The sequence below is a fragment of the Mugil cephalus genome, chromosome 6, assembly GCF_022458985.1.
Source record: "Mugil cephalus isolate CIBA_MC_2020 chromosome 6, CIBA_Mcephalus_1.1, whole genome shotgun sequence".
In the NCBI taxonomy this organism is placed as follows: domain Eukaryota; kingdom Metazoa; phylum Chordata; class Actinopteri; order Mugiliformes; family Mugilidae; genus Mugil; species Mugil cephalus.
Genome location: NC_061775.1, coordinates 11,223,546 through 11,236,396, shown reverse-complemented (window position 1 = coordinate 11,236,396; position 12,851 = coordinate 11,223,546). Strand labels below are relative to the sequence as shown.

At 44.8% G+C, this 12,851-nt stretch overlaps 2 protein-coding genes across 3 annotated transcripts in view; one reads left to right on the top strand and one right to left on the bottom strand.

The window, feature by feature from the left end:
• The first annotated feature begins 18 nt into the window (after window positions 1–18).
• Window positions 19–3,537, top strand: chst7 (carbohydrate (N-acetylglucosamine 6-O) sulfotransferase 7). The gene is made up of 2 exons (XM_047586904.1): window positions 19–1,312; window positions 2,484–3,537. The coding sequence occupies exon 1, from the start codon at window positions 19–21 to the stop codon at window positions 1,285–1,287; it is 1,269 nt and encodes a 422-aa protein (XP_047442860.1). The 3' UTR covers window positions 1,288–1,312; window positions 2,484–3,537.
• Window positions 3,538–5,016: 1,479 nt separating this feature from the next.
• Window positions 5,017–12,851, bottom strand: part of slc9a7 (solute carrier family 9 member 7) — a 28,188-nt gene continuing 20,353 nt past the window's right edge. For both annotated transcript variants that reach the window (XM_047586991.1, XM_047586992.1), the window contains one exon: window positions 5,017–9,266. In XM_047586991.1, coding sequence (XP_047442947.1) covers window positions 9,003–9,266 — 264 coding nt within the window. In that variant the 3' untranslated portion in view covers window positions 5,017–9,002. The remainder of the gene's footprint in view (window positions 9,267–12,851) is intronic.

Genomic DNA, 12,851 nt, shown 5'->3' with positions numbered 1-12,851 from the left:
CCCTCCAGGCGAGAGGAAATGAAGAGGAGGCTAAATAAGAAATACTTGATTCTGATTCTGGCATATTCAGGTTTACTTCTGCTAATCCCGTACGTGTTAGATTACGGGGACAGATCGGGCCAACGCGCTAAACACGGACTGCCGCAGCAACAGCCCAGATGTCCAGATTTGGAGAACACGGTGGCGCTTCTGTGGGATAACGGATACAAAGTGAACGGCAGCGAGGTGCCGGAGCCCGCGGCCAACAGGAGCCAGGCTCGGATACACATCTACCTGCATGCCACCTGGAGGACCGGCTCCTCGTTTCTCGGGGAGCTCTTCAACCAGCACCCCGATGTCTTCTACCTGTACGAGCCCATGTGGCACATATGGCAGGCTCTGTACCCCGGGGACGCGGGCAGCCTCCAGGGCGCGGTGCGGGACATGATGAACTCCCTGTACCGCTGCGACTTCTCCGTCCTCAAACTTTACGCCGGCTCGCAGAACATCACCACCTCGTTCATATTCGGCTGGAAGATGAACAAGGTGATCTGCTCGGAGCCGCTGTGCGATGCACACAAGCGGCACGAGATCGGGCTGGTGAGGGAGGACCAGTGCGCCAAGTGCCAAAAGAGGGACCTCAGGGAGCTGGAGAGGGAGTGCAAAAAGTACCCGGTGATGGTGATCAAAGGGGTGCGCGTTTTGGACATGAGCACGCTGGTGCCTTTGATGAAGGACCCGGCTATAAACCTGCAGATCATTCAGCTCTTCAGGGACCCCAGGGCCGTGCACAACTCGCGCTTGAAGTCGAAGCAGGCCCTGGTGAAGGAGAGCATCCAGGTGCTGAGGAGCAAGAAGCAGACCGACAAGTACAAGCGGCTGCTGGTGCCGAGCAACAGGGTGAACCGGGCGGAGAGCTACGTCTCCAGCGCCATGGAGATCATATGCGACAACTGGCTCAGCGACATGATGCTGGTGATGAACGCGCCTCCGTGGGTGAGGCGAAACTACCTGCGCATCCGCTACGAGGACCTGGTCCTGCAGCCCATGCAGGAGCTCCAGAGGATGCACCGCTTCGCCAACCTCTCCACCTTCCCCGCCCTGGAGAAGTTCGCGTTGAACATGACGCACGGGCAGGGGTACTCATCGGACAAGCCCTTCCTGATCTCGTCGAGAGACGCGAAGGAGGCGATTTACGCCTGGAGGGAACGGCTGAACGTGGAGCAGATCAATCAGGTGGAGGCCTACTGCAGCGAAGTCATGAGGCAGCTGGGGTACCAGAAGAACAGCGTGGACAAGGCGACATGAGGACACGAGGGACCGGTGGGTCAAGGTAAGGGGATTTATGAGAAAGAAAAATGGCGTTTGAATCAGTGCACGACTGTGACACGGAGCAGATGATAGTCTTCTATGCATCCACTGGCCTTGTTTTCAACCTGTGTACAGCACAGGAAGTTCTGCCACCGCTGCTGCCGCCGCCGCCGTGCTCTTTCTCTGTAACCTCTGACCTCAGTCTGACTTTGGCAAATTGAAACCAGAGCTGTAATGTGAGGCAGCGTTAGAAGCTGCATGTACCCTAAAGCCTCCCTTCACTCAAAAGCACATGTGTTGCGGTGTTACTTGACTTCGGCGTTGCCCCTTTGCAGAGGCTGCTACTCGCAGACTCACAGTTTTTAATTCAAATCCACCTGTTGCTTGTTTTTCATTCTCTCCCACCGTCTTCTGCTCGGATGGAAATGCGTGTGGCTCTAGTGGTTGAGATAGGGATCAATGATACGCCCCAGTTGTGCTGCTGCTTGTTTCAAATGTTTCCCCCCGGTAGCCGTGCCACTTGGTAATGGATCGCATGCCGGATTGGACACGTTCATTTGCTTTGAGGTTAAATGGAACATCGATAACTGGCTTAAAGCTCAGTCTGAAGTGGAGGAAATGGATAATCGTTGTCTGGCATTTAACACAATTGACACCATTGTGATTTTCGTGGCCATCAGAGCAAGACACTCAGAAGTATGTCTCCCTCCAACTGATCTGCTGCTTCATAGAGGCCTCATTGTTTTGTCCCCGGTAATGCTGGGGCCCGTCATGGATAGCGGAGAGAAGCGGAGGAGGGGGGGTGGTGGTGGTGGGGTGCTGGCAGTGAGTCACCAGCCTTCAGACCATGCTGTCAAGAAGGGGATCGTTGTAGGTGGCAGTCCGTGATGGCGTAGAGCTCCCCGGGGTCACCACCAGCCTGTCACTACCAAGCAGAGTCCCCTACAGCAGGACTGTCTGCGTGACGCCAGCATGGAGCACACCCAGGGTGGAGACGGTGGGGGGGGGTCTCCTTGTCTCACTGCCTCCACCCTGATAGAGCTATCAACCGAGGATTATTAATCCTATTTAATGTGTCTGTAGGCCTTACGCTCCTGCATCTGTTTCACTGTGCTGCTGTGTCATAATTTTAGGATTTTATTTTAAGCCTCAGCTCATTTTTTTCTCTCTCTCTGTCTCTATTTTTCTTCCAGGGTCCTGGTATTCGAGGCTGAGGGCAAAAGGTGGAATAACACAACAAGCGGCTGGAATGTGGTCCGCTAGGAGTTCTCAAGTGTGCCTCTAAGGCTGTTTTCACTCGGTCGAGTCCGAAAACCCAAGTGGAAGCAGCAGCCAATCACAGACCGACGCATTTGAAACGAGGAGAAAGGCGGCTCATTTTTACCGTGTTATCTGCGAGATACAAGCAGGGTCTGTGCAGATAGAGAGAGAGAGAGAGATCAGGGGGTGAAACAAGAGAGGCGAGTCTGCTTTACGTGCTGCCGTTACGCTGACCGGGCTCTATCCCTCTGTCCTTTTAGTAGCACTAATCCCCTCCTCAAATCCCCGGGCAGGCGACGGCCACAAAACGGGTCCCTCCTGGGAGACGGCCCCCAGGATCCGGAGTGGCAGCGTCAGGTTCACAGTCACCTGCGTGACTCCTCCGTCCAACTCACGACTAAGCACGGCAGGAATCTTGAGCATCGGTGGTACTAATCTGCAGCTGCCTCACTCACAGCGCTAACGCGGAGCATTAAAAGAAGAAACTGCAGTATTTTCTGAAAAAAAGAGGCCCAACTTAGGAACTATTGTTCCACCCCCGGCCCCTCTGGAATCCAGACAGCTGCAGCGCCCCATTGACAAAACACTCATACGGGTGTGAAGTCTTCTAACATCCCACTGACTTCTTGGAAACCTGCCTCAGCACCCTGCCAGTGAACTTCTTAGCAAGTTTTCACAAACACAACAGATGGTACTGACTCATATTGTTAGCTGTTGTTTATCGTTTTTTTTTTTTTATGTTGTTGTTTCGTTGTGGGTCTAAAACATTGTAAAATGCTGTGATATCCCTCTGTTAGCGACGGGGTCTGTGTACGGGGGAGTAAAATGTTTACCGGCATCCACATGTTCAACTTCACAAGTTGGTCCTTTAGCTGTTCTCGGGGTGGCGCCCGAAGAGGTTCTCCTGTCAAAGAAGGAAATAACTTTTAGATCTTTTAAACTGACTTAAATAAAACTAGATGAAAGTTGTTTTTTTTTTAAGGAAAATCTGTGTGGCTGCTGCATTAATACCGATTGTCATGATTTGTAGATCGTTTGCTAAAACCGCGTCACAGCAGGAGGAATGTGAGCTTCAAAACACATCCTGCTGCTGAATTTTAGATGTTATAAACTGTGTTGGGAGCATTTATTCAAAGGGGATCATTTTGACGTGTGACATTCTGAATACAGTGAGTCCTGCTGGGCATCTATAGATTATAATCCATTACCAGAAATATTTATAGACCGTGCAGCTCATCGTAATAACATTACATCCAGCTGACCTAATTGGGCCTCCATAGATTAAACACAACACGTAATACTTAATAACTGTACATCTCATCATAATGACCATACGTTCGGGGGGGTGTGAAACGTTTTGAAACTGGAGTTCTTGCCAGACGCAAATACAAATGGGATGAATGTGTAAATAATGTAAATGCTGGCAGAAACTGGACATGACGTCAAAACCTAATCAGGAACAGTTTCCAGTGACTAATACACTCTTAAATATCAGTGGCTGATAAATACTCGCAATCAGTGTCTATATGGATTGTACTATATGTGCGTATAAATAACTACTAATGGTTAGTCCCCTCGAAACCAGAAGCAGAGGCGTGACTAAGAATAAACTTCAGTCTTCAGCCACAACATTGAAACCACTGAGAGTAAATAATAACCGTCTCGTGACAATACAATATCCTGCTGTGAAACATTTTGACCTGACATTCGTGTGGATGTTACTTAGACATGTACCACCCGTCTAGACCACACCAGGCGCCTCCCACCCCACAGCAACGACACTCCTTGACTCCTTGAACAGTTTAGAAACAAAAAAATCAACAACAGCAAAAAAAAAAAAAAAACATGACAAAGCAGAAGATGATGAACTGGAACAAGCCTGATCCACAGAGGCCCCTCCCCTCAGCCCGTAGGACCCCCACTAGGACGCCCTCAGAAGGCCCATGTCCATTCTCTGATGAGTCACGATTGTTTTGGAGGCACAAGGGGAGACCTGCACAAGATTAGGCAGGTGGTCATAATGTTATGCCTGATCAGCGTATGTTGTGGTGCTTACGATACACACTCACTTGCCAGTTCGCAAGGTACAAAAGTGAAAACGAATGCATTCCGATTTAAAAACCCTGCACAAATAATATTTACTAATAAATGTTGAGTCAGACATTTTGCTAATGACTAGAACAGGGTTTTTAAAATAATAGAAACACACGTTGGTGCAACACAATACCATTAATTAGTAAATTAAAAACACAGTTCAGTCGACAGCTCTATCATTATTTGAAACTAATGTTGTTACATTAGACTTGCTCACCTGTCACACACAAATGTACTAACTCATTAGCTACACTAGTGGAAACTAATGCAAAGAAGAAGAAAAAGTACAAGAGACAATCCCACTGTAGTGCGTTTCATTCAGTACTTCCTCAACAACAACAACAAAAAAAAAATGACACGCAAAAGTATGTGTTTCAGATCTTGATGATTTTTATTAACATGTTGACATGCAAACTGAGGAGGACAAAGCCCGGTAGCCAGTTGCTAGAAACAACTGGTGCACACATTGACAAGTGGGCTACATCTCATATTTCTCAGGTACAAAGAGCATTTAAATATAGCTGGCAAGAACAACTGACGGCACGACGGTCTGGAGAGACAGAGAGAGAGAGTGAGAGCTCATACGAAGGTTATACAAGAGTGGTGCCAAGCTCTGCTCCTTTAAGTCATCATTTAAGTCGTCCACCATGTTGCTGTCCATAAAGTGCTCCCAGGTCTTTCAAAACAACTCTCCGGTTAGTTCGTCCTTGACGTGGTGCTCCTTTTCGTTCCCCGTACTTCTGTGAGCCGATGCAGCGGGGACGGGGGGATTGTGGGGGCATTCTCAGCAGGTATGAGCAACAAAGTAAAATCACAGTTTAGTCTGGTTCAAACATCGCAAAGTAACAGCTTTTGTTTCATGAGACAAAACAAGTGGCTATTTCAGCAACACAGACGAGCTTTTCCACCACGCAGTGACGTTAGACAGACAGACTTCCCACTTCAGCTGAAGTTTAAATGCCCCCATGCCGTATGTAGCTAAGCAACAGCTTACATAAGCAGATTCATTTCCTCTGGGAGGTCCCCGGTGAGACATAACACCCATGCAGTGGCATCTCAAGTTAAAGCCTAAAGATTTTAGCTGTCACAGTCGCACTCTCCACACCCGACCTTGTCTGCTCGTGAACGAACGCAATCTCGTGTGCAATCGACACGGGGGAAACGAAAGGCAACATGTGCCGTGTGGTGAGTTTAAAACGTGCAGCGGTTGAGCTGTGTTGAAAAACAAGGCGGCCCAATATAGGAAAAGAATTCACAGAAAAACATCGCCCCTGTCCCTGGAGCGCGCTAACCAGCACGGAGTCGAAGTGCAGCTTAATAAACCTATAAAATAAGTTAATGATAAGTTGCTGGTTGGATAAACTCTAAATACAAATGGACAGATATATCTGCTCACAGTCATGCTGCTGAGTGGTTCCCAAACATCGATTGCAAACTGTGAGGAAGTACAGCTAGAAGGTCATCAAAGAGTAATTTATTCAGGATTAATAATTAAACACGTATGGTTATGTGGAGTGACACAAATCAATCTGAAGGTAAACCATGGGACTCAGTGTTACAATAGGAAAATGTCAGCTAATACAAAGCCTGAAAGGTTCGGAGTTTTGTGGTGAGGACTTCCTTGTTGAAACGTCTATTGCAGTCTTAACCTTTGAGTCTTAACCTTTTATTTAACATGTAATTTTTACTGTAAGAATCTGGGTGACATAAACCAAAACAGAAACTGCGTGGGTTCACATTGTCTGACTGACTTCCAGAGAGAACAATGTGTGTTCCTATTTCTTGTGAAAGAGCTGCATTTTCAGAATCGTAAAAGGTGTTCGGGTTACTTGTAATGTAAGGAAGAGTCTGGAGCATCACTGTTAATGTGCAGCCAGATGAATAACTGAAGTCATACAGCTGCACAATGAGGCCAAGGAAATGATTTGACACTGTTTTGATTTCCATCGAGAAGATTGATCTGCCTCTGACATCAGTCCATTACCCAGAAGGCTCCACAGCCAGCAGCTGATTAGCTTAGCGCGAGTACAGGAAATGGGGAGACGGCTGGCACTGCTCAGTTCAATTTAAAGTGTAAAGGTCCCCCTCAAGGGAATTTGTGTCCATAGTGTCTTGTCTATCTATGAATATGAGGTTATTTTACTTTTAAGACCTCAGCCCCGGCTAATGGTTAAAACTATGGACCATGGAAAAAACATGTATGTGACATTACCAAAAATCTACTCTCATGTGCGTGTGCGAGGCCGGCTGCAGATTTTCCTGGTTTAAGTTGCCTTCTGGACCAGGATGAGATCTTAAAACTAGACACACGTCCTGCTGAACACATATGAAAACTCCTTTATGGGAAACTTCTGCGCATAAATCTTTGAAGATTGAAGAAAAGTATAATTTTACACAAAACATTTTAACAAAAGTTCCCGCTGTAAGGCTTGGATGAAAGTTAAAAAAAAAAAAAAAAAACCTGTCTTGATTTTCAAACAGATTATACAAATGACATCTACTATTTCTGGGCTTTACGGTACGTGGAGTTCGTTAGTTTTGGACAGAACCAAGCTAGCTGTCTTCTCCGCTTCCAGACTTTGTCCTAAGCTATGCTAAGCTAAGCCAAGCTAAGCTAACCACTTCATGGCTGTCCTTTCATGTTTATCAGACAGATATAATTGAGCTTGATATTAATCAGTAAATGCGGAACTACTGCTTGACCATAATCACTTCAAAGAACACAAACAGTGCATCGGGAAGTATGAAATCAGATTGATCTGAGGTTTTTCAATGAAATGTATGAGAGCTTTGTCTTTACAATGAGTCAAGGCTCGAAGCAAGAAATGGGATCGAACCACAAATCGGGACATTAAATGAATTAGTGCCCATTTTTATATGTATATATACTGTATGTGTGTGTGTGTGTGTGTGTGTGTGTATGTGTGTGTGTGTGTGTGTAGGTTAATATAAAGAGTAAACAGCCCAGAGGCTGTATATACAGGCTCCTGATGCAGGTAAAAGGAGGAGTACTGGTCAGAGAAGTTGTGTGCAAACACTTCCCCTGATAATATCTTATGATATCTTATCTCTTTTATAGTTTTATTGAGCTTCACTTGTCTTTGAACTAAAGTCCACGTCATAGTGTTAATATGCAGTTTATCTTTGTCTGTGCCTCCTAAATGTGTAATCAAAGCGGTTAATGAAATAGTGAGTTAGTTGGACACTTGAAATATCAAACATCTAATGCTTCTAGTTCTCCAGATAGTTAAGCGAACCTGTTTGGTTTGCCTCAACAAACATCATCTGGGGCTCTGACGTATCGCATCAGACTAACACTTAACCAAGAAAATTATGAGCAAATGAATCTGCGATTAAAATATGTCTGGATCATTTCGAACATTCTTCATTAGTAGACAACACTGAGTTTCAAAAATACAATGGAGGCCTGCTCGTTACTGTAGTGCGTGAGCTCCTCCTAAACTCTATCATAGTGCATTTATCACATGCCTATTTCTAAAACCTTAAACATTTTCTCATGAGAAATAATGAAATTAGCATCAATACAATTAAACGCTCCTTATTCATCCCATTGTTGTGAACAACAGAACCTTGCACAGAAAAGGGTTCGGCTGAAAGACGAGACACGAAGATGCTAATTGTAACAGCGATGGGGGCGTAATGCACTGAAACAAGCAGCTCCACTGAAGAGGAACAAAGCTCAGCATTGTAGCTATTTACACGCTCGCATTCTTCACCCGTGACCGGCTGTGGCGGCTGTGGAGGAAACACACGAACACATCAAGCGCCGGACTGTTGGTAGCTTGAGACGAACTTTAAAATGTATTCACGTTTGGTCTGAGTAACCGCTTTGCACATGGCCCGTGATTGCGAAGGAGCCACTTAGCGTTTTGTCAGAGTGCTGTGAAGACAAGTTGGTCGGATCACATGATGAGAGAAAGAGAGACTTTTTTTTCCTGCTTCTTTTTCCTTCATTCCTCCGACATACGCAGTATCACATGTTTAAAAGTGCAGTTAAAATCTTTGATTTGTATATTTTTTTTTCCACGTCCTGCATAAATGTTTCCAGGGGAAACGATCAGTTTTATCTCCTGACGTTATAAATGACTCACATCTGCTGGAGGATCCACTCATCATCTCTGTAATGAGGAGAAAATACTCCTCGAGCTCTGCTGCTCTCTGCCCCAGAGGGAGCACAGAGTTGATCTTATCTTAAGCCATCCCCTCCTGTCTACTCCCAAATCTCCTATCTGTCTCATCTTTGAAGGGCTGTGCGCTCTCCCCCGCAAAGTTGTTGAGAGAGCTGAGGGCGACGTGGTCTTGGGGTCAGGTCAGAAAGATGAGAGGGCAGAGGGTGCTCAGACGTGGTCCTCGATGGGGAAAACCAGGCGCGTGCCTCGGCTCAGCAGCTCCTGCTCGCGGGAGTCCAGCTCACGCTCCAGCGCCTCCTCTGACGTGCTGCCGCTCCTTTTTCCATTCGCGCTCCAGCCCGACCCTCCAGCGGCGTCCGCCCCGCCGCCGGAGGCCCCGTTGGCAGTGATGGCCGTGTCGCCGAATGTGAAGGTCAGGTCGGCGTCGTTGCGGATGAGGTCAGAGTCTGGGTCTCTGAGCTGCTCGTGGTTCTGAGGACAGATCCAGAGTGGAACATGAGGGGAGGGACGGAAAACAGATGTGGGACACACAGAGCAGCACATGTGGTGTGAACAGATGAACGGTGCCGACATTAAAAGTGCAAAGGCTCGTAAGGGACACTGGGTAGTTAGGCTGTCACTTAGCGGCCTGTGCTGCAGTGACAGGATTAAAGTGAAACTGAAACAAACAGAAGTACAGTACCCCACAGTGAACTGGCCTTGAGCCATAGTGAGTCAGCTAGTGTGTGTGATGACAGACTGAAAACGGCTTGATCAGTGCAAAGGTAGACAGTCGTTTTAAAGCACGTGGTGCATTGTGGTTAAGTAGGGGACAGCTCTAAAACATGAGGTTCTCATAGCTCCAATTGACTGGATGACGATCAATAGTCCATTTCCCCCCGGGAGAACAGGATGAGTTAACAGCAGGTCAATAAAATTAAGATTGCATAACCGTTTATTTCCAACAATTATGTTGGACGGAAACGTACGACAAACCCCATCTGGCGTTTTTATGTGCTTAAAACCGCATATTTTCCCATCAACATAGCATCACAGCCATCCAAAATACCGCACACCATCCGGCCAAACAAAAGCACTGAAGTGGGTATTAATATTGCACTAAAGAGCTTCTGTGGCCATCAACCTTTACAACTCTTCTGCGCAATAACCCATATTTATACTGATATTGTGCAATAACTCATGTTCTCTTCATATACTTGAACATATTTCACTATAGTTATTGGACCCTGGACTCAACATGTGCAATAATTTCCCGCTGTGCAATAACCCATGTTCAATGTTATTACAGAGCAACAACTCAGAACATATGTTCTCTTACACTTTTTATAAATATTTTACATATACATTATATACTTTCTTTTACATATATATAGTTTTACACTTATTCTAATTGCCTACTTGTTCTTACACATTCTTATTGCCCACATTGCTCTTTGTTCTGAACACACTTTGAGTAGGAGCCGCTGTAACCGAAAGTAGTTTCCCCTTTGGGATTAACAAAGTAATTCTGATTCTGATTCTGAACGTCCAACAACTGCACATCTGAGTCCCGTTTGAATGTTTGTTGTTGGCGAAACTGTTCAGCCTTTTTAGAAAATGAAACTATTTGTGACCCATTTTTAAAGATTAGTCTCCAGCATGAACCAATGGGATGGAGGATGAGTGCCACGGATAGCTGCAGCGAATTACAACGCAGACGAATACATTAACGTTGGTTTTGTCTCATGAATATATTCCGTTGTTAAATAGGTCCAGTCTCGAAAATGCAAGACTTTTTGAAGCTGTCTTAGCTGAAAATTTTATTTTCTCCTTTCTGTTTCACCATTAGTATACCAAAAGGGGAAACGAAAGGGGCAAAGGGCTTTATTTTAATGCCGTCTCTCTCTACTTTCTGACACAGCTCTGGACGTCCCTGAATTCATGAACCGCCACCTAAATTCCACGCTGGTAAACCAGGAGAGGAAAACATTTGTGTGTGCAGAACTTCAGACAGAACTTTGCTTTCAGAGAGTCAAAATGAAAAAAAGACACATTTTATTTCTACTCTGCAATACAGAAATGTAATTTAGATTTTCTAAGCCTGCAGTGAGAGGCCCCGGGGTTTGATGTGAAAGGAAAGTATTTCACATGAAATGAAAAGGAGAATTTGCCAGAGTGAATCCAAGTGTGACCGTGCCTTCAATGGGTGTTTCTGTGTTTAAAATATCAGAGCGCGGTGTCTTTTGGGGACAGCGGTCATCATTGAGGTGGTCCTGAAAAGGGCCTTTTGTGCCCACTGAATGCAAAAAGGCTTCTCAGCCATTTTCTCTCTTGCTGAAGGCCTTGGCCCTTTGTGCGTTTGCTGGCAGGCGCCGAAAATACTTCGACGATATTACAGTTCTCCCGAGAAACAAACCCTCAGTATTCACACAGAGCCGTCCTAAAGGCACCGGCTCAGAACTGAACGCAGGAATGGAAAGAAAGTGATCACTTCCAGTTGCAGGTCAGTTGCAAGTTGCATTTTTATTTTAGCTTTCTGCCTTCCTACCTAGTTTCTACCTTGTTAAAATACAATTCGCAAGTGAATTTTGAGCAAACTTTAGTAAATATTGGAAACGCTCAAAACTAAAAACTTTCAAACGTGAAATTTTTTTGTGCAACTTAACTCACCTTGCATGAACATTCTCTCATGCAGCTCTTCAAAACGTCCATAAAAACTATGTCGATACACAATACTTATCCAAATACGGTTTTACTTGACAACCACAGTGAACCAACCGCCCCAAACAACTTTTTTATTTATCTACTTCTTTATCTAACTCTAAGCTCAAGGTAAGTCATGAAATCAATTTTCATTGGAAGATAACAAAGAGGAAGATTTTGATATGAAATACCCAATTCCGTTTTTGACATAAACGTGCGTACAACAAGATATAAATTATAATTAATAATTCATTCAAGAACATAGGGATAACTTGGAAAGTTAAAGAATTTGGTAAAAAATACCTCTCTTGTCAAGAGTTTCTCTTAACTGCCTCGGGTCTGTGCAATAGAGAGTGGAAATAGGGGGAAACAGCTAGCTTTGCTCCAGGCTGAAACAGTCTTCCCACCACAAGCTAACCACAGCTGACAAATATGGTTTTATTTGGTGGCCACATTAAGCTAGTCACTCCAAACAACCTTTCTATTTAATATCTATAAATTATCAAATATGTGTTTTACAAGAAGACAATGAGGAAGGTTTCTGATATGACTATACCCTGATATATTTTCAAATGTAAGTGAGCATGGCTCAAATCTTATACGCCAAATAGGACGCTACAGCTAGCTTCTGGTTAGCTTAGGAGCTAGCTTTGTTCCAGGCCGAAAAACTCCTTCTCTTTGACCTTTGTACTAATGAAACTAACAAGAAATATGTGACTTATTTGAAGTAGTATCGGTTTTACTTGTGCTGCATTTTGTAACCTTTGGATAGAGCAAGGCTAGTTGATATCTCCTGTTTCTGGTGTCTATGCTACATTACGCTAAGTGGCACCTACCAACGTGACGGTTACTGGGTTCAGAATCAGAATCATAAAAACTTTATTTATCCCTGAGGGGAAATAAGCAAGAGAAGAAACACACAAAGGTGGGTGGGCTAAAAGCAGCATATTGTGTGCAATGACAGTATGAGTGTTTGCTATGGAGGTAATAAGGCAGAAGCATCTATAAAGAGGATTAAATATGAAATAAATATAAGAAATGTAAAACAGCAGATTCAGTACTGCAGTAGTCCAGTATCCCACTACATTCAGGGACAGCTGTAAATCATGTACCTGGAGTCAGTTTAATTCTGTGTCTATGGATATAACAGCTGCACTTTCTTGCAGTAGCAAGAATCTTTTTCCGCGCTTTGCCAGTTGTTGATCAACCACAAATTTTATGCAGGACTGGTGCTTCAGTTTCAGTTATATGTAACCTCAATTATATTACAAGAAATGACGCATGGTAACAGTGAAATCCTTACCACCCCAAACAGGTTCATTTATAGTCATGACAACTGTGCCCCTACGTGTTTCCCACTGTGACTCATTCTGC